Source organism: Taudactylus pleione, unplaced genomic scaffold (genome assembly GCF_031769625.1).
Source record: "Taudactylus pleione unplaced genomic scaffold, aTauple2 ptg000095l, whole genome shotgun sequence".
Lineage (NCBI taxonomy): Eukaryota > Metazoa > Chordata > Amphibia > Anura > Myobatrachidae > Taudactylus > Taudactylus pleione.
In genome coordinates this window covers 28,297,501-28,320,193 of record NW_028284497.1, presented here as the reverse complement: position 1 = coordinate 28,320,193, position 22,693 = coordinate 28,297,501, and the positions used below count along the sequence as shown (strand labels likewise).

General features: G+C 38.2%; 1 protein-coding gene across 3 annotated transcripts in view; it reads left to right on the top strand.

Moving 5' to 3' along the window:
* Positions 1 to 22,693, top strand: part of AOPEP (aminopeptidase O (putative)) — a 562,421-nt gene that overhangs the window by 460,428 nt on the left and 79,300 nt on the right. For 2 of the 3 annotated variants that reach the window (XM_088470083.1, XM_088470080.1), the window contains 2 exons: positions 3,935 to 3,997; positions 5,099 to 5,182. The exons of the other annotated variant lie outside the window; for it this stretch is intronic. In XM_088470083.1, the coding sequence (XP_088326209.1) occupies positions 3,935 to 3,997; positions 5,099 to 5,182 (147 nt within the window). The remainder of the gene's footprint in view (positions 1 to 3,934; positions 3,998 to 5,098; positions 5,183 to 22,693) is intronic. 3 annotated transcript variants of the gene reach the window in all.

The following is a 22,693-nucleotide window of genomic DNA, read 5'->3' as shown; positions in this document are numbered from 1 at the left end:
AAAAAGTACCCCCTCGGCTTATACTCGAGTGAAGTGTGTAGCGCTGACCGGACAGAGTTCGGTCAGCGCTACACAGCACAATTACACAGCCGCCGGAGCCGGCAGCTGTCTGTTTGCTGTAATCAGCAGCCGCTGAGAGTCTGTTAGACTCTCATCGGCTGCTGCTGCTCCCACTGCGGGAGCCATCTTCCGGCTCCCGCAGTGGGTAATGGGAGAGACATCATGAGTAATGACGTCTCTCCCATGCAAAGCGGCCGTGCAAAGGGACCAGGAGCGGGAGTTTCAGGTAAGTGATTTTTTTTAATTCTTATTACGAATCTCTCTACTGGGGGGGGGGGACCAGGGGGCGATTACTACAGGGGGCACTACCAGGGGGCGATTACTACAGGGGGCACTACCAGGGGGCGATTACTACAGGGGGCACTAAAGGGGGGATTACCACTGGGGGAACTACCAGGGGGGGATTACTACAGGGGGCACTACCAGGGGGCGATTACTACAGGGGGCACTACCAGGGGGCGATTACTACAGGGGGCACTAAAAGGGGGGATTACCACTGGGGGAACTACCAGGGGAGGATTACTACAGGGGGCACTACCAGGGGGGGATTACTACAGGGGGCACTAAAAGGGGGGGATTACCACTGGGGGTACTACCAGGGGGGGGATTACTACAGGGGGCACTAACAGGGGGGATTACCACTGGAGGTACTACCAGGGGGGATTACTACTGGGGGCACTACCAGGGGGGCGATTACTACTGGAGGCACTGAAAGGGGTGATTACCACTGGGGGCACTACCAGGAGGGATTACTACTGGGGGCACAACCAGGGGGAATTACTACTGGGGGCACTACCAGCTGCAGCCATTTCCCACCCTAGGCTTATACTCGAGTCAATAAGTTTTCCCATTTTTTTGTGGTAAAAGTAGGTACCTCGGCTTATATTCGGGTCGACTTATACTCGAGTATATACGGTAAACATTACCAGCAAAAGTACCAATATACAGTTAAGGGTGTGGAGCTCAGTTTCACAATGGATCAACTGCCATTTTCTTGCCCCAGGAAATCAACACAGAGGAATCGTCATTTTCTGCGCTAAAAAAAGGACCAATAACAGGTAGTCCCAGCCAGGTAGTAACTTTAACAGCAAGGTACCAAAAGTTGTTTACTTACATAGCAGCATGGTGGCACAATGATTAGCTTTCATGCCTAACAGCCCTGGGGTCATGGGTTCATATCCAACCATCTCTACAGTTTATATATTCTCCTTGTATTTGTGTTGGTATTTCTGAAAAAAATTACCTTAATGTGTATGTGTTCATGTTATAAGCAATATAAATGATAAACTCGAATCAGGCAGTGATTGATGTGAATGACTAAAATATTATCTGTAACCCGCTCCATAATATGTATGTGCTATATAAGATAAAATAAATACAATATTGACTTACAGGCTCCATCCAACTGGGAATAATGTTGTATGACTCAAGACCAACAGATTTTTTATTGTTCATATTTATTTCTTTTTATTACCATTTAACCTGTAAACCCTGAAATGTATTTGAACTCTATGGAGGAGATTTATCAAATCTTGGAGAGATAAAGGGCTCTATTTATTATCATTATTTTTACTAAAATAAAATGAAAAAGGGTGTTTTCACACCCTTTTCACATTATTTTAGTTTCACCTAAAGTTACTACAGGGCAATTGGAGTACAATTCGTAAAATTCTACTCCAACCCCTAAGTATCACTTATTTTTAGTACTCAGATCACATTTCCCATAATTGTAATACGAAATGCGATCTGTGTGCAAGTTACTAAAAATAAATCGTGAAAAAAATACCTGGGGAGGCCCTGTGATAATAACGCCACCTGGAGGTGGCGTTATCCAGGGTCTCCCCTGGTTACCGGACTCCTGCTCCGCTCTAACGTGCAGAGCAGAGCCCGAAGCCGGCCCCAGTGATCAGCTGTGTGGCCTAAACAGACCACACGCTGATACACTGCAATAAAAAATAGTAAAAAAAAAATTAACTTACCTAAGTCCAGGGACCGGAGTCTGGAGCTCCAGTGATGTCCTCCCTCCAGTCAGCTGCTCTCCCATACTGCACTGCAGCCCGATCATCAGGTGATTGGGTCCCAGTGCAGTATGGATGTCAGTTGACCGGAGCAATGGAGGACATCACCGGAGCCCGGATCATGCAGGTAAGTGTAATTAAGGGAGGGGGGGTCCGAGATCGGAGGGCGGGGCTTAGCGTTGAGGGGAAAGCGGCGGCCGGTCGGCGCATGCGCGGGCACTTGTCGCGGTATTTTTTGCGAAAGTACCGTGATAAGGCTGCGGAGGGGATTCGCAGGGACAGACATTTATCGCAAGGTCTGTCCCTGCAAGGGATTTTTAGTAAATCCCTGTGATATTGCCTGAATTCGCAATGCGAATTCAGTCGGTAATATCACACTACAATCTGCATTACAAATGCGGATTGTAGTAAATAGAGCCCAAAGTAACCAACCAATCAGCTTCTAACTGTCAGTTACAGGCTGTTGTGTTTGAAAAATGACAGACAGTAGCTGATTGGTTGGTACTTTATCTCTCTTCAGGCTTTGATAAATCTGCCATGTAAAATTATTTTCTGCACGTCTTTATATAAATAAAAAGAGTACATATTTGTAATAGATGCTATGCAAATGTCGACAGATAGCAAATCCAAGTAGATGGCACTGAGAAAAAACACTCACGCAACGTCAAATTAATGCTTCTAGGATTCACTACACGAACGCTTTTCCTCAGTGCAGCCTACTATTTGTTATTGTGGTCAGTGCAATTTAGGAGGGCACCGAAGTTCCTTCTGCTAGTAGTGTCGCTATCTGTATACTTTATATAGATTGGAGCTTGGTAAATTGACCCAGACTACAGGCCCTATTGCAAATAATCCTGGCTGTGGTATCTTTCCATAGTTTGCCTTAGGGTGGGTACACACCTAAACGACCGACAATCGCGCCGATGTTCAGGGCGATTTGCCTTCACCCTGTACAACTCATGATTGCCGATACACACTTAAAAGATTTAATGACGGAACGATCACTACAATATGTAGTCTCACATGCAATATTGTGTGATTGGCCGTGCAGCACACTGCAGGATATGCCCGATTTGTTGTTCCAATTTGGCAAAATCGGGCCGATATCGTTCAGATGTGTACGGTGTACCCACCCTTACGCTGATATCTCATACGGTTTTGCTCAAGTTAAATTGCGAGGAGACTAAAATCAGGCAGAAACTGACGTTTTTGTAAGATTTTCATGGTAATTTGCTTCAATAAATACTAAATAGGTGCCTATGTATTATGAACTGGCAGACTTTATTTATCAGATGTATCTCATTGACAAAATATTCTCATAGCCTTAATAAGGACTGCCCTTCACATACCAGAAGTACTCGTGTAGTGAGAAGAAGAGGCAGAATGAAAAAAAGAAAAAGAAACAAGAAAAACCATCAAACTATGAATGTGTGAGCGCAACCATGCGAGCAAAGTATTTAAGGCTGATACTGAACAAATATTGCCGGGAAAGCCTATACCTCCAGCCCTCTGTAGTAGTGGGCAGGCTCCTCCCCAGCAGACAGAGCACAAGCTGGAGGTGTTTCATTTCCTAACAAGACACGTTTGTACACTCACCATTCTCTTCCCTGCAGACAGGCTGCTGAAGGAGCCTTGCAGCATCTCACTGACCAGCCCTGGGATGCAGACTGAGCCCCCAGCAGCATGGCAGCTAGCAGGGCAGATCTGGCAGCAAAAGCTACTGCTGGGAAAAGACCCCTATGTACAAGATCATTAGACACATTCCTCATTATGTTTGTGGTGCAGATTGCCTGTCTTCATGATGAAAAAGGTTGAGTCCATAAGAAACTCTTATTTACTTATTTCTCCTTATGTAGCCCTTGTTGGAGGAGAGCCAGACTTGGAAAGGAAATCAACTAGCTCAGCAAGTCAAGGAAGAGGTAAGAACATCAAGTGGATGCCCATTGCCCTCTCTGCTTGTGTCCTTTGTCCTGTACCTGTTGCTATACACAGTGCTACAACAATACAGGGGAAGCTCTGCTCCTCTGAGCTACAGAACTTCTTATGGTAATAAGGATTCAGCAGACTTGTAAAGTCTGCTGTAGACGTGTCTCTCTAAACAGTGATGCTTACTGGAAAGACAAATGAGAAATTGTACTTTGTATTGGTCCCGATTGTAAGGTGATGAAACTATATGTAGTGTAATGAGAACTTTGATGTTTGTAATCACTGCTAAAGTTTAGAGTATATTAAATAAGTAAAATATGGCTCAAAATGGTCAGTTTTGCCCAGAGGATGTCTAACAAGTGCAGAAAGGAAATGTAAGTGTACACACAGAGTGAGTGGAGACACATCCTTTGTTTTTTGTCTGGAAGAATGCAGGTAATTTCCTCTCTGCTTCTAGTCCTGCTCCAGTCCTAGGGAATACACCTAATACTATTTGCAGCAATATCATGTAAATGCATGCTCCAGTATACAGTAATCTCGATCTTGTATCAAACTGTATTAACCCAGCACCTAGTCAGTAATGCAATGTAACGTGTTGGCAGTTTCTAAGGTCCTGGCTGGTACTTACTGAAACAAGAACAAAAATCTACACTGGCACCTGTATCTTCCCTTGATATAGTAGTAAGAATATTACTTGCTTTTTACCTTACAGCACAAAGGTACAAGGTTAACACTAAAAACCCCTTTAGTTTATTGTAATCCTTATATGTATTCAGATTTTGTAAGTTTTTGTGGAATGATTTCACTACCCTATTACGCTTCTACAATGCTAACTTTCCTGAAATGAGTTCACCCCATTCAGAGTAGCTTTCCTCACAGATAAGAAGACTTCATTCTCTCACTTATCAAGTATATGAAGTATGCATATTTTAGGAATGTAATTTCAGACTGAAGAGGATAAGAGTTTTTTTTTCCACTCAGTGAAGCAATGGAAAAATGTGTGTGTAGCGTCTGTTTATAGTTTCTTACGCACATGGGCCATCTGCACACAAGTCGAGTGTCTCCCTAAACAAACTCTGTCATTTCCAATCCAGGTTTTAAAGTGGACTCGATTTAACCAGAGGAGCCGGAGATCCACAAGGCGAAAAAGACAACGCAGTGAACAGTTTGACGACAAGGTAAAAATTTTATTATAATAATCACATATAAAAAAAAATAAAGAAAAATATATAATTGTTCTGTTAATATTTTCAACCTGTCAGAATAGGCTTTATAGATTTTAGATTTTATGTAACTTATTGTACATTCAATTCCTTTTTTTTTGTGGCAGTTATTACATGATGGTGTAATAACAACATTTTCAGTTTATTGTATGTATATTGTAATGTATATTTTTAAAATGTACTAGCTCTCACATGTATGTATTTGGAAGAAATAATTATTTGTCGAGGTCTTGCATTGTTGTATACACCCATGTTTACCGCTGCTTCATGCCGTTGACTTGCCTCTATGATAGGGGTTTGTATTTTGCACTATGACTATGTATGATGAGTTTATACATCAAATAATTGCATATGACATAGGTGTAGATCATACATTTTTGTAAGGTGATTTGTTCCTTGTAAACAATCTGAAGGGCCTCAGAAATAGGAGTCTGGGAAAGTTCTTTTAAATCAGTCCATTTGTGACCCCCCTCCCCCATCCCTTCTTAGATTGCAAACATGCGAATGTAAGAGTAGGCACCTCTTGCATTATTCTGGTAAGCAATTGTTATGGTTTCCGCTCATGTGATTCTTTAGGCTTTTGTGTTCATTTCAGACATGTGCCAGTTTTTCTGTTCTGTTTACAGTTACTTCCTAAAGTTTCAGTGGTTGTCGCATAATGTATATGACAGACCAGGAGAATATTTCACTCCATATTGCAGCTTTTTGACAAGTAGATTTATTTTTAGCATCTCAACTATGATATAATGGGGCTAACTTAGAAAGCCCTTTGAGGTTATGAACAATATTACACTGTTTAATGCAAACTATTTTTCTTAATTTCTGCACAACACATATGTAACTTGCATACCATCTTCTACCCTTGTTATTCGATTGCGTATACTGTTTTTGCTAGTTTGAACCTATAAAGCAAGAACAACAATGTTTTGTAACTGATTATTAAATGTATTTTTTTTAATTACTTTCATTCTTGCAAGTATTATACTCTGCATTTAAACATTTGAATATTTGAAACATTCCTTTCAGTTCATAGGCCACCTGCAAACAAGTTCAGAAATACGATTTACAAATATTTTGCTAAAATATACTCAATTTTCATTATATACATCAAATGTATCTGCGTGTTCTTAAAAAAGCTTAATACTTTTCTTGAGGGTGAGTAACTATCCCCCTAAGCGTACTTTGTTGGGGCCCCAAACTCTGTAGATCGTAAAGGTCTGGTATATATTCTTATACTAGAACTGTTTATAGTTGAAATTTCAAAGACTTATAATATGATACGTTCAAAGTAGATCTGCTTTTTTTTTATCAGTGTAACCCAGCCTAGTCCATTTTAATTATTTAATTAATAACATATGTGGAATAAGATGGAACATAAATTGTTTGGTTTGAAACATTATAAAAATAAGAGGTGACTTTTAGGAGTCTGTTAGGGAAATAACATTTTGAAACTATCAACAAACAAAAACACATGTTCCATTTCCTGTTTGCATGTAATTAACAATGTCTATGGGTTTTTGCCCTTAATGCTTCCCTGGATGTTTTGCGTTCTGGCTTATAGAACCCTAGATGTATAAGTATGGTTGATAAAACTGCTATTGTTCTGTGCAGAACTGGTGTCGGCAGTGAAGGTGTTAACATCCTCTCCAGCCATCCAGTGCCATCTGTAGTTGGTCAGTATTCTAAGGAATCAGAAACAACAGGGAGGCTGGTGTGCTGCCCCGAGCAGTACAACAGACCACTACAGATTAAAGCACTATAATGAAGTGCTTTTGGTCCAAAGCAGACTCAAAGATGTGCAATTAAAAGTTTAAAACATCCATTTCTTACTCCCTGTCTCAGTCATTTCCTCTGCTACAATAATTAGATCTGTGTTGGCTTAGTTGTTATCACTCTCTTACATCCCTCCTTTAAGAGAATTCCAGTAACAAGTTGAATCCACTACAATTCAGAGCCCTGCAAGGCACATGGTCAGGGAAGGGGTTAATCAATCCGCATATTGCAGGATACATTTTCAGAAGGATAATTCTCCCTCTTTGTTTTTGCCTTATTTGGGGAATTGAAGCTTGTCGGTGCATCTGTGTGCTTCTGCTTCATGATCTGTTTGTTTTGGTAAGCATCGTATACACTTGTTGATTGTACTCTGTGTTTTTAAATAGCTTAGAACAAAATGGCTGCTCCTTTTGGGCGTAGATAATTTTACTGTGCTCTGTGTGATGGATGCTTTCATTGCCATATATAACAATCAGAGAATTTGACAAGAAAAAAGTTATTTTGATTGTTCGATACCTTTTAACCCACATTTTTTTTCTAAAATTTAAAGTTTTTCCTTTGATTGAGCATTTCATTTTCTATTTTAGAATCTAGTAAGCTTAAGTGTCTTTATTATTGTACAATAACTTTTTTTTTTTTTTTGTTATTTCGTTACAATCCTACACATAAGCTGCATTAAAGTCATAATAATCGTTGTTTTATAGTCTTTATTATAGAGCCGGATCATATCATTGCATGGTTTTATCCTGAGACTGTAATTAGGATTGTGAGAACGCACTGGTCACATACAATGGTACTCTGAAACTAACTAAACTGGCTTTAAGGTGTTTTTCACAATTCATTTGCTATGACAGGTGTTTGGTGCCTATTTATCAAACCTGCACTCTGTATTAGTTGAATAGTTGTTCACAGTATGCGTATTATATTGTTCTTACTATTAGTTTACTAACAGTTTAGGTTACTATTCACTTTACGTCTTATTTTAGAAAGAATTGTATGAATATCAGTTAATATAGCATCCTGCATGTCTGCATAGTGTATGTTGGGAAGAAGGAGCACCAAGCATTCATACAATGATCTGGACAATGTTGTCTTTGTTTAACCAGTTGGTAAAGTTTTAATGGCTTACTGTATGTAGGGTGTTATTTTAGGTATGCGCTCTCAGACTTCATGGCAATCATGTAATGGAGATATTTGGCTGAAGATATTAAGAACTTGTCTCATTATTTTTAAGGGAGTTTAGGAGGTATTAAGAAGATTTAAAGTCATATTTGCGAGGACTCCAAAAGCCTTTTCAACTACAGAGACAAAAGAATGACTGGTGTAACAAGCAGCTTGTCTGTATCTTCAGGACAAAATGTGCCGCTTTTATTTAATGAGCACTATATTTGCTTTTAGTTTTTCGATGATGTTTTTAACGTGATTTTTTTTTAACTGATACTTAACAGAAGTTACTGAGTAATATCCCATCGCACTGAACATTATGCTACTTGTTGAAAGTATGGACAAATTGATTACCAATGTAGTTTATCTTTTACATTTGTAGAATATCAGTTTAGTGGCTTGAAATCTACAACATTAAAACTTGATGCCTTTAGTGGTATTTGTTGTGTGGGCAAAACTGTAATTTAGAGAATTACCAAAATGTATGTTTTTTTTCTACACAAATAACAGCCTGGATGCATTGGCAGCAAAAGGCACCTAGTACATTTATATTACAAAGAGACACCGTAGTATATAGTTATAGTGTTTTCATTCATTTGCTGATATTTTTTTCCCAAAATATATATATATATATATATATATATATATATATATAGAAAATGTTTGCTGGGCAGTATAGTAACTATAACGTTAGGGCTTTGAGGGTATTAAACTGCTGTACGCTTTCTTCTATCGGGCTATTTGTCAAGTCACTCTGTCAGATGCAGTTCTGTGCGAGTTCCAAGCTATTCGTCTGTAAGGCCACAAAGAAAAGGTTCCAAGCTTTCTCTTGTAATTGTGGGATTAATGAAATGTACTGCATTCTGCATATTTTTGATGCCTATATTTAATGCACAGAAACTCCCATGTTGTATAGATAAAGATAGTAGATTGTGAATTTGTACCCTATAGATTGTTAGTTAGCTTGTCATGACGGGGCATGTCTCTAGTCTGTCTAACGTCCATGCCTCCTTTGTCAGCCTCATCTGTACTTGTTCTCTTTTTATGTTCAAGTGCGTTGTATATGATTTGTTACTAAGACTATCCAGCAAATGGGATTGTGTGGCACCTTACAAATATATGATGATGATGCATTTTTATTATCTTGCTAATTGTCTTTTCATAGTGTAGTAATGTTGGATGGATTATGCAGCTCTAATAGGAATCTCAGAAATGTGGTTGTGTATTCAGAACACATTGATCAATGTATTTAGAAGATTATAGTTGTATTTAAGCAATTGACAAGACAGTATACATGACCTTTCCGTGTTTTCTAGCAGAACTTATATCTACTAAGCATAACTATATGTTATTTTTGTCCATAGCTATCAGGTCATTTAATACTGGGATTTAACTATGGGTTAGCAATCATTGAGACATTCTCCACTGTGATGTTTTGTTAGTAGGACACTACATGCTTTATGTCAGCTTTCTTTAGGATCTAGTAGTGCACCATTTATACCTTTCTACTATGGACATATAGAGTTTCCGACAGGATAAAGCGTAATGATATCTAAATGATTGCAAGAGGTTAAGGAGGTGTTTGCTTTTAAATTGTCATTATACGGATCAATATTTAGCTTTTTTTTAGTTGTGAAATGTTTCAAATGGAAATGCAGAACTATGTGAAGAGAGAGTGCCCTGAATGGTTTTGAAGAGCAAACACACAGCCTGATCAATCCCTTTCTCATTTCATGGTTTGCATTATTTATTTATGCAATTGGGGCATTCAGGACATGATTTAGATTACAGTTTAGAAGCTATCTAAGCAGGACAGAAACAAGACCATTTGCCTAAGTGATTCAAGTACACAATGAGGTTACTACATTCTACATGGAAACAACAGTCTTGGCCACTGTTCAGCACAGCCATAGAGGCTTTTAAATAAAGGTCCTTTTCATGACTGTGATTTATTGGGATAAACCCATGCCTTTATTCCATGACATAAAAACACCTAGTCATATAGAATGTGCTTTGTTCTCTATATATACACGAATATTGCTTTTATTATTTGATCAAAGTGCATACGTTTTTGCTTTCACCATTTATTAATCAAGGGAATAGATTGCTATTATGACATGTGTAAAGTGTATATATAATTCTGACTCTTTTTCTCTGCTCATACTTGTTTCTAACCCCAGTTTGGTTGTGAGAAGATTTCTCAAAAATGCATTATATGTGTGTATATATATATATATGGGGTAATAGTATTATTTTTGTCTTCCCATCCAATACTATGAATACGTGAAGAATTTTGTAGTGGTTTATCTTGAAGATCAGCTGAAACCAGTAGATAAAAGCCATCTGTTAGACAGTGCAGTGTGAAACCTGGAGAAAGCAGATTTCAGACGCATTTGTTTTTCCTTATTAGTTTGGCGTAGATGTGCTGTGCCTATAAACATAAAAATGTATGATGCTTTATTTCCTGACATGTTGCACATAATTAGCCCCAGCATTCGATCAATGTTCTTCCAGGATCCAATGTATTGGTGAAGTCTATAGGGGCAATTTAAATGTTAGCTTCGGCAGCTGTCCGTGCTAGGTACCCTACGGAGCAATTGAATTGTTGCTCCGTTCAGACGCGATAGCTGCTGGTGCCGGCATATTTGCTCGCCCTCTCTGATATTGGGCGCCCTAACCAGGACTTTAGTCGGGTTTAGCTGTTTTATGCAGCTAAACCCAGTCTAATTATGGAGCATACACACGGTCAGATTTGTCAGACTTGTCAGATGAACGATTAAACGATTTGAACGATTTTACCAAAGTTTTGAACGATTGAACGATTTTTGACTGCATTAAAATGAATGGAATCGTCCAAGTCTGACTGCAAACACATCAGATGTCAGAAATCGTTATCTGACCATCGGGAACGCGCATCGTTGATCGTCCATCGTTCAGGCATGTCAGATATGAACGATTTTCCTTCAGATATGAACGACTGAACGATTTTAAAATCGTTATCGTTCATATCTGAAGGAAAAATCTGACCGTGTGTATGTGATAATCAATGGGCGCCCCCCAAAAAATTTGAATTGCAACATTTAGAGCGCCTTAATAAACAATTGAATTGCCCCATATCTTGTGATTCATAGCAATGTAGATGTGACAAAAACCATTTTAACTTTCAGTATGTCTGTTGTTAGCTTTGTGGAGACTTTGTGTATTCAAAGCTTTATTTTCGGTGTTCTGTTGAACTACACGGGCAATGCAACAGATTCTATTCTTCGGTAAATTAAAAAAATTAAAATATCTACATGTATGTTTATGTCCAATAAAGAAAGGATAAACACATACATTTTTTAATGATCAAGAGAACACCACAGACATGTTTAGACATATCTGTTAAATGATAAGAAAAATAGTTTTGAGGAAGATATATCACAATGTAATATTATGTACCAGGCATGCTGACCCTACACATTCCTGAGGCGATACTTAATGAGAACTGAAGCTTTGGAAAACAATCCCCCAGCCCACTCTTGGCACTTATGAACAGTTTGTTTTTTAATTCGCCCACTTTCTGTTTTCTACCATATCCATATTGACCTAAGGGCCTGATTCAGAGCCGCTCGTAAGCAGCCGCTCGTTCGTTCCGAGCGATGTTTGCCCAACTGCGCATGCGTACGGATCGTAATACGCATGCGCGAACCAGTCAGTGCGGCCGAAAATCGTTTGTTCGCTAAATAGCGAATGCCTGCTATTTTGAGTGACAGGATAAGGCGTATGTGGGTGGTAACAGGGGAAGGTGCTTGAAAACGGGGAGTGGAGATCAGAACGCAGGCGTGCTTAAAGGTCAAAACAGGCGTTTTATGGGTGTGCATAATTAATACAGCAGCGTCATTGACCACGTCACTGGGTTATTTTATAGCCAGAACTGCTCGCAAGATTGTGGTAGCAAAAACCAACCACAAGAATAGCGAGCAGTTCATACGCTGGTCGATGTACTCGATTAATCTAATAAATAGCGGACATGACGTAGGATGCGAGTGGCCAGGGGGCGTCGTTTTCAAAAAAACGACCGCAAGTTATGTTCGCTCATTCAGACATAGAGGCGTGGACAGACCGCAAAGAGCGAACGGGTCATTTGAATAGCCACCCCTTTTTTCTGAACGAGCGAGCGCAAATAGCTTCCGGCTCTGAATCAGGCCCTAAGTTCCTTGGTTTAGTTAATAGAGGTCGCTTGTCCTGTACAATCCTTTCATCCAAAATTTGAATATGCAGTATGCTTCCTGCTTTTATTTTTTACAGTACTTCATAAACTTCAGGTGGACCTAGTAGTTCTCCATAGTCACACCAGATCACTACAATGCTGCCATGGCGAGATGGTAGTATGGACTAGGGAATGTCCCTTTCCAGTCACAGGAGTGATGGAAGATGCTTCATGCAAAATGTTTTATGAGCTCTATTGCTTTCTTGTAATAGGAGGAGCGTTCCCCTGCTCAACACAGCAGCGTTTGAACAATTATGAAAGCTGCTCCCCTTTTCTAGCTGGGAAAGGGGAATGTGGAGAACTCCTGTGTGACATCATCCGTTCTCCTCAAATGGAAAAAATTGTAATCATTTCAGGTGTTGGAATAAGTATTAATAATTATACTTAGAATACAGCATTTTTATCAAATTCAATTAGAATTTGCAGTATTATTAAATAGAAGAGGTTCATACTGTAGTTTTTATTTTCTGTATTGTTTTATTATAACGCCCCGCCTTGTCATGTGTTTCAGTCATCTGTTAAATTGCAAATAACTGTTGCTACTATCAATTAAGTGGCATACACTGATCTTCTAGCAGCAGATCTCAATGTTTTTCATGCAGATATACACATTCTGCCACTAAACACCACCTTTATGACAAATCAATGAATATGTAATCATTCTTTATAATGATAATTCAAAGATCACTTTCTCTCTCCCTCACAATATTCCCAGCATACAGTATCTACTCAGGATACCGGGACACCTCAACACAATAGTGTCATGGTACACTAGTTGGGAAATGCTGGGTTCATTAATACATTAAGCATAATTAAACTTGGTCACTTTTATTTTAACCATTTAAATTAAGTATTTACTTTATTGGCATCAGCAAAGTGTAAAAAAATGGCATCAAATTGATTATTATAAAAAGCGTATCTCCGGATATTCACAAATATCTTTAACGTTTTCTGCATTTGTATTATATTTTACATGTTCTTCCATTAAATTGGTTTGTGTGCGTGCGTGTGTGTGTAATTTGCATTGCCATTTGGTTGTTTCCTGGAGTGCACTGAAATTTCCTTCACCGCAGAAATAACATAATCCAAAATCTTGGTACTGTATGATGAACTCTGCAAACGATCATACATTTATAGTGATCCATTGGGCTTTCATGGTGTGTTAACCATTAGTGATGTCGAGCCTGAAAGTACATTTGTTGCTCTCAAATGTTACACATTTGAAATGGTTAACAAAACGTTTATTGTGTTCACTGGTTTTCATCTATTCTTGTACCAAGGTCTGGGACATGAACATGTTCTTTATGTCTTACTAAAGAAAACTAGGGCAGTAATAAATAATAGACTCATGGCACAGGTGGGAAGATTTGGTCACTCAAATTGTAAATAGACAACTGAATTAGAAGCCCTTACACGCAGAAAGTACAAACCAGATCTGCATGAAGCTGTGTGTGTGTGTGTGTGTGTGTGTGTGTCCAGTTAATCATCATTGATCGCTGTGAAAAACTGAATACATATTTTTCTTTAAAAAAAGGACTAAATATTCCAATATTATATCCACTAAATACCGCTATTCGTTATACTGTATTTGTGATGGTTTCTGCTCGTTGTCATGTAACTACAGTATGTTATCCATCTTCTCTAATGGCATGTTATTGTAGTTTATGAAGGGTTTCTAATTTTAAACCTTCTTAGTAGTATTTTGTGATTTTTATGAAAGAAAGTTTTAACTGAATAAGTAAAAATCATGTTCTCGTTAGTCCATTATAAACCTAAATAAGATGTTTTTATTGTCTATATTCAATGTAATGTATAGTATTTACATTTATTTTATGTTAATTATCTGAAAAGTGGCATGATCTGGTTCATGATGTTCCATGTATTTCCAAAATTTTGTAGAAATGATGGTATGTAGAGAGATCACTTTAGTAAATAAAAAATGTAATCTTTAGAAAACGTCAATACAACATCTTTAGGCTTATGCTAAAGGATTTGCTGCCCTTATAGCTACAAATATGGTTACAGCGTACATAAATTCCTGCTAAAGAAGAGGAATATAAATGTGTTTTAGCTGAGATGCTGGATAACTTGTGATCTGCAATCTCTTGCATGGCAGTAAGTGAACGCTTTCTATTTCTGTAATGGGAAATACATGAGGACCCTTGCAGGTATATAAGTATATGTACCTATTGTTGAAATAAAACATTCTTCTTCCTGTTTGGTATAAGAGTCTTTCTAATTGTTTCCCTTGGGCTACTTCAATGAATGCACTTTAGGCCTGGTTAATCTCACAGACCCTCCTAAAGTTAAGTGGCTTCAAACGTATCCGTGTGGTCTTGCTTTTAAAAGTCAGAATGAATCCATTAAAATGCCATTCTGCTGCTCTAGAGTGACAAAACTGCCTATATTTTAGTCATGTCTTTTCAACAGTCATCTACCGATATTCTTTCCACAAGTAAACCATCTTTATCACTCTGTGGTGACAGAGCTAGAGCAGTGTTACCATCCTCATTATTGTTATTTTTAGGTTTTTATTCTAGAACTAGAGAGACGCGACTGTTGTTTCTATATAGTATCAATACAAGCAATGCTATAGAGCTATTCTCAACTGTGTCTTCTGATTAACTCCCCCATATACCGATGTGTCCTGCTACATCGTTGCTGCATATGCAGAAAATCGCGCCACGCAAGTCGCGAGGCGTGTGCCCACGAGTATATATGTGCACTGCGTTTGCACCAATGCCTCCATAGGATTGCATGGTGCGATCGCAGTGTGCGCCATAGTGTACCGTAGCGCATGCTGCTGCGGGTAATCGTATGGCGTGATGCGTGCGCACGTTTGTAGGTGGACATATCTGTAAGTCGTCTTCTTTTATACTGTCTCCTGTATTTTTCTGCAGTACCCCCAATAGCTTCATATAGCTCTAGGCACAATTACTTGTAAAACCAATATCTGTTTAGGACACAGATGCAGCTAATGCGGATTGAGCATGGTCCATCACACTTGATGCTTTTTTGATATACTGTATAGATTAGAACATAGATTCACACCACAAACTCACTCATGCCTTTTATGTTCCCTGTATAAGGATCTGCTTATATTTTGTGTTACTAAATAAAGACAAAATGTATCCATACCAGTTGTCAATGTTATTAATATTTTTATTCTGGATCTGGATGATCACAATGAATTAACTAGTATCTTTTTTTCACTCATCGTTATACCCCTTTCACACCAATTAAGCTGAGTACACGCTGAGCAATATGTACCCAGACGATATATTGGCCCAATGGGCCGACATATCGGGTCCTGGGTACACATTAGAACGATGTAATGAACGACGGAATGATCACTCGATCCGTCCTTCGTTGCACTGCAAACCTGACGATGTCGCATGCTATTGTGGGAGCGCGTATATCGTGCATACACACTGCACGATATGCACAATTTGTCATTCCAATTTGGCCAAACCGGAATGACGTCGCTCCAGTGTGTACCCAGCTTAACCCGGATTATAAGTTTGGTGCGAAAGGGGTATTAGTAACTATGCGATATTTAAGAAACCTGCTCCAGAGCTAACTATGCATAAAAAGTTCTATAACCCCTAGTGACAAATGGCATGTTTGCCCTGGTCTCTTACCCTGTAATAGAAAAATAGAAGTATCTTGATGTTATTTGTTTCACCACCTTTGGGCACCATGTTTCGTATGTGCTTGTCATTTAAAGTAAAAAGAGACCTGCGTGTTGTAGCTGCTGTTCAATATTTGTATTTATTTATATTGAGGGGAGGGGAGTCTATGGAGGGCACACATGCTATAAAATATCAGGATATTCGGGGAGAAAATGTCCCATGTTCTAGTAATGTGGAGTGAGCTCTGTTGCTGCATGCTAGCAATCTAAATAACCCCATTAACAATGCTTTCAGAGGAAATTATCATCAATTGGGGCATATCAGGGGCAAGTTGTGGTAGTTTGATTTTTGTGTTTCATCTTTGTACGTTTTCCTGTGTGTTAGTTAGGCAACCTAGAATAATATAAACATAAATGGGGGAGTCACCTGATGATATTAATGAATAAAAGCTAATAATTTTGTTATATAAGTTGTTATATGATTTACTGAACTATTCTTCAGGTATAACCATATATAATTCACCTGTAGAATCCGTTATGGCTGGGGAAGCGCTCAATAATGGAAGCAACACGTTCTTTTGCACGGATTTATTATTACATTGTGGTACCTCAGGGTTTTGTAACCTGTGCAAAGTGCTCTGCCTACAGCCATGTGCATTTATATGGTCGGAAAACTCTTTGGTAACTTCTAAAAGCCTCTTAATTTAAAGTAAGGGTTACATCATTTCCTTATATATTCATTCATACAAGTGCCTACCTGACTTCTATGATTTGTTATTAACTATGTGAAGGAGAGCATATGTGTAAACTCTCCTAGCATTGAGGGGTCAGTCACTAATACCAAATAATATATATTGAGGTTGATGAATTCTAAAATAAAAACAATCTACAATGAGAAAAAGAATTTTGCCAATAAGCAAAAACCACAATACAGTATGAAATACCACTAAACAAATGGATATTCTGGATAAATACATTTTTTGAGACAAGAACCTTATGACTTTCCCTTACTATCAAACTTCACACATAAATACGACAGTGCAGCTAGAAATCATGTGGGAACAAGTACTGAGTAGTTTTGCATTTCCGTTTAACTAGACCACCCATGCCTAAGTAACAGTTTAAGGGATACTATACAGAGACAAACCTTATGTTCGTATGGGTTTCTTCCAAAAAATTGGTTACTTCCATGTTATGCACTGTTGTTAAAAAAAGAAAAATTGCTTAGTTTTGGCAAGAACATGACTGCATTGAATTTCCCCTTCCAATTATATAGTATGAATATGTATGTACTGTTGGCTGGCCACTTAGGATCGCAGGTACTATGCAAATTATCATGTACACTGGAAAACTATATATATTTTATAAGCACTGTATCCAATAGGAGCTTCTCAATGTAGTATTATCTCTTGAGGGGATGTACTTTTTTTCCCCTCAAAAATGTATGTGTGCCAAAGTTATTCATGTCATGCATAATTACCCAAATATCTTCTTTTTACACTGTGAGTTATAGGACGTTTTTTTTAATTCTGTTCTTGGCGTTTTGTTTTTTTTATTGGTCTAATATAGTCAATTTTAGTGACACTACTATACAGTCAGTCCAACTGAGCAAACCATCTCATACTGTACGTCCAGAACATTGGTTATTCTAATTTTAGGGCTCCATTTATTAGGATGTCTTGATCGATCTGATTCTTTATCGTCTCTTATCTCCGGAGTCAGGGCTTTTCATTGATAACTTAAGCTGGGTACACACTGACAGATATATTGGCCGATCAATTGATCGCCCAATATATCTGGTGCCTGTCGGCCAGTGTGTACCAGCGATATGTCTATGAACGACGTCGTTCGCAGATATAGCTGTCCATCGGCAAGTGTGTACGGGCGATCGGCCGACTGCCCGTACACATGCAACGGCATCCACGGTGAGGGGGGCAGACCCCCCCCAGGGTTACCTGGATTAGACCGTTGGGATGCCAACGGTCGGCATTTAGACCGTCTGCATCCTGACTGCATCCCGTATAGCATTCTAATGTAAGCCATTATTATTTGAAATAGAAGCAGGATGTCATTTTATAAGTGTATTTTGTCATAAAATAGTGTAAGTATATTTTCCAAGTATTTTCTTGCATTTGCTCTAACCTTCTCAAATTGTAATGTAAATAATGGCACTGTTTAGGTTAATCTGGTGTAGTATCGCTATCATGCATCCTGAGAGTTTATCCTCTAATATCTTCTCTCTCAGGCTTCCATGTAATGCTCGCAGACCTATACAGACAATGCATTTTAAGCCATACTGTGGATGGTAATAGTTTTAATAGGACTTCCCCCTGTCTCCCTAGAACAGCAGTTGTCTCATAGTCTAGTCATTTACCATACATTATTAGATTATGTCAGTGCATGAAGTAAACTGAGATGAGGAGAGCGGGTGTTATGAGCTCCAGTTACTTTAGTGGCTAGATAAGCCTATTGTATTTATGCCTGCAAGTTGTTGCTTTTCTCACATAAAGGGATACGCCTTTGGTTCCAAGATATGCATTTGATCATAATGGTAGAAGAAAGTGATATGCTTGAAAATGTAAAAACCGTGCAGTATGGACACTACTGTCTGTGGTCAGAGCACAGTCCTACATCTTGTGTGTGCTGTTCTGGGCAGTATAAACCTGCTGCTTAAGATTTAAATCACACAAACAGTACACATACATTTGCAGTGCTGAAACATGTTCACTGTCTGGTATATTTTCAGCTCCCATTTTGAAAAACACAAAAAGATTGAAAAACAAATATCATAAAACTGAAAATAAAATATCATTTACGCAATTTGAAGCAGTGTCTGTCTACTGCAGTTATTTTCAACCTTTTTCTACTCGCAGCACATCGGCATTTTAAAATTGCTAAGGCACACCATCAGTCCCCCACGGGAAAAACACACACACATTGGCCCCCATGGGAAAAAAACACTTGCAAACTGGCTACCGCGTCTCCAGTGGTCACAGCACAGGTGCGCCTGAGCCTCCCAGAATAGCCCAGCACTGACCAGGCCAGCAGTACAAGTAAAGTAAGCTCTGACCGCGCTGACCTCACGGAACACTTGACAACCACTCACGGCACACTAGTGTAAAAAACAAATCTTAACTTGGTGTTGCCATTTGGTCCCACCTATTGTGAGATGAGCTGTTGGTGATTTCTGCACCTAATCATTCTCACAATGTTTACTGCCAATGCAGCTAAACAGAGTTTGTTGGTACAGGTTGAGTCTCCCATATCCAAATATTCTGAAATACGGAATATTCCGAAATACGGACTATTTTTAGCATGACTGAGATAGTGAAACCTTTGATTTTTGATGGTTCAATGTACACAAACTTTGTTTAAGGCACAAATTATTAGAAATAAAGTATAAAATTACCTATAGGCTGTGTGTATAAAGTGTATATGACACATAAATGAATTTCATGTATGTAGACAAACTTTGTTTGAGACACACAATTATTGAAAATATTGTATAAAATGACCTGCAGGCTGTGTGTATAAGGTGTATATAGAACATAAATGCATTTTGTGTTTAGATTTGGGACCTATTCCTAAAACATTTCAATATGGTATACAAATATTCCAAAATACGGAATATTCCGATATCCAAAATACCCTTGGTCCCAAGCATTTTGAATATGGGAGACTCAAGCTGTATAGGACAGAAGAGGTAGGCTGAGTTGTGGGGATAGAAGAAACTGTGTAAAATTGGAAGAAAAAAAAAATTATATCAAGAGGGATTTTGAGATTATTTTCATTTAATATGCTTTTCGTTGGGCAAGTGACTTTATTGTCCTTTAAAAACACAGTGAAAATTGAAGATTTTTCTCTGAAGAATTTGGAAATGGATTTCTGTTGTGCTTATTGTAATAAGTACTTAAGACTTTGACATTTCCATTCACAGTGGAAAATTCATGTATTTTCGTTTTTCTAATTTATTGATCTGGAATTCAGAGAAAATAGTCGATAATACATACAAGATATTATATTATTGTTGTTTATTTACTGCACTTTCACACATGTACCCAATGCTGTTGTCTGCTTTTTATATGCCTGTGAAAAATTAGCTGTCTTAATATAATTAGAGAATAACAGAGATCTTGTTCTCCCCATTAGCAGCCATGCCATTTATCATATTGATGATTATGAAATGTGAGCTAGCAATACCAATTTATCTAAATGGCTTTGAATCACTTAAGACATCCCAAATTTTGCTGTGTAATGATTTTGCAGCAACAGTCTTCACTTTGCATAGTACTGTAGTTTATATGGCATGCTTAGCTGTTTAAAACTCATGTAAGGTTGAAAAGGGCCCTCCCTGCTTGAAAAAAAGAGGTTAATATGTTCCAGCTTTGCAAAAACTTTTAAAGCGGTTTATATAACATTGTAAAAGTTAACAGCCAAAATTAATCAATGCTATATATAGCTATATATATATATATATATATATATATATATATATATATATATATATATACTTATATAGAAAATCCGCGGGTGGCACTCCCAGTAAAATAAATGATGTAGTAGGTGTCCTCCTTTCAGAAAGACAACCAAGTTGTCTCCCCATGTAAAATCCCCATAGGCGGCACTCCGCGCAAATATAAGACAACAAACAGGACTGTGATCAAGTCACACACCGACGTTTCGGGGTCCTTTATTGCCCCATTTTCAAGGTAACCAACACATATAAACAAACATATTCAAGGTAACCAACACATATGTTTATATGTGTTGGTTACCTTGAAAACGGGGCAATAAAGGACCCCGAAACGTCGGTGTGTGACTTGATCACAGTCCTGTTTGTTGTCTTATATTTGCGCGGAGTGCCGCCTATGAGGATTTTATATATTTTTATATATATATATATCTATATAATTCGGTTGTAGTTTTGCCCCTTCTGGACTGAGTATATAATGGTTAGGATGCCTTCCCGCTTGTAGTATAGCACTGTTATCCGCTTAAGGCCAATGCTGAACACCCGGCAGAAATAAATAGGCGGCACTCTTTCTTTATGTACCAAACGATTGTATTGAAATTACATATCGCACAAAGTGATATATATATATATATGTGTGTGTGTGTGTGTGTGTATATGTATGTATATGTATGTATGTGTATATATATATATATGTATATATATATATATATATTTATTTACACATTTGTGTGTGTTTATCTATTTTTTTTTTTTCCCCATAGATTCTACTGGTATAAATTTCAGTGTATTCAGGTTATTTTGACATTTCCATAATTTATACTACAAGCTAAGGATGGACAATCTTTTCAGGGATCCATATTAATTTCACGCATGTGCAGTTTAAAAGAAAAGTATAAAAAAATTATAATAATCATGCATGTACAGAGCAGGTCAGCACAGGTTAGGTATGTGCAAGGACACCATCACCTCTGTGATTTTCGAATGATCCAAAAATCATCCTGTATCAGACATGAAAGATCAATCTTCAGTGTGCATCCCTTCCTTCTTCAGGCATAACGTTCGGAAGCATGCAGCATAAAGAGGTTGAGTGCAGCTCTGATTCAATGTACATTTATAAAAGTGTTTCAGAAAGCCATATGCACATTGTCATCTGGGAGTTTTTGTCCCATACATATTCTTTTTTTTTTTTTTTGACTCATTTGTCTTTACTAGCTCTTTAATCAATCAGTTCATTGTTTTACACTATGCTTTCTTAAGTAGTTTAAGCAAAATAAATATGAAAATCACCTACTCAAATTCTCAACATATGTATTCCAGAGGACTTTTTTTCATCACTAAAATGAAACCCAGTTTTTTTTAATAGCCTTTTAGTAATCAATTTGAGATTGCATATTATTTACAATGGGCCTATTCTTAAATATTCTTACTTATGTCAATGAAATACTAAACATAAAACTAACTGCATTGTACCTGATTCATGCAATGTTTTCTAAGTTATAAACTACCACAAAACAAAGAACTATCACAGAGCAGATACTGCTGTTTGATTCAAAGCCATATACAAGATAATGGTCCTCGATATGCTTTTCGTGCATTGACTGCAGTACCTTAATATTGGCCACAGCAATAAATTCCCTTGTTTCCTATTTGGTTATTTGGCGGCACAGCAAACTGCGATTTGTCCATATGCAGCAAGCTCCGGAAAGTGGAAGTTTACGGAGCTTCTGCCCAAAAGGCAACACAATTGGCATTTCCCGTAGGAGCCTATGGGCCGAATTCAATCAGCTGCGGTAATTAACCGTTCATTGGTCGACCATCGACCAGTACTATTCAATTACAGTCCGCAATGAGTCCCAGAGGCTGCATCTAAAGCAGATTTCTGTTCTAGCCTGAGGGAGGGGCTGTAATTGTACAGCTCTACCACCCTTTTTCTCACGCAGTAAATTACCACAGCTAATTGAATTTGGCCCTATGTGCCGATGGCTGTGTATGTGCATTAGGACCCCCGGGTCATAAACCCTAAAGTCACTTCTTTGCCAGGACAGCTCCATATTGGAACAGCTGCCCGGCAGGTATGTACAGTATGCATGCAAACCAGCGTATCAAAAAAAAAAAAGTCTATGTGCATGCGAATAGGGTCGAAAGTATCGCAATCAAATTGTGTTACATGATTCA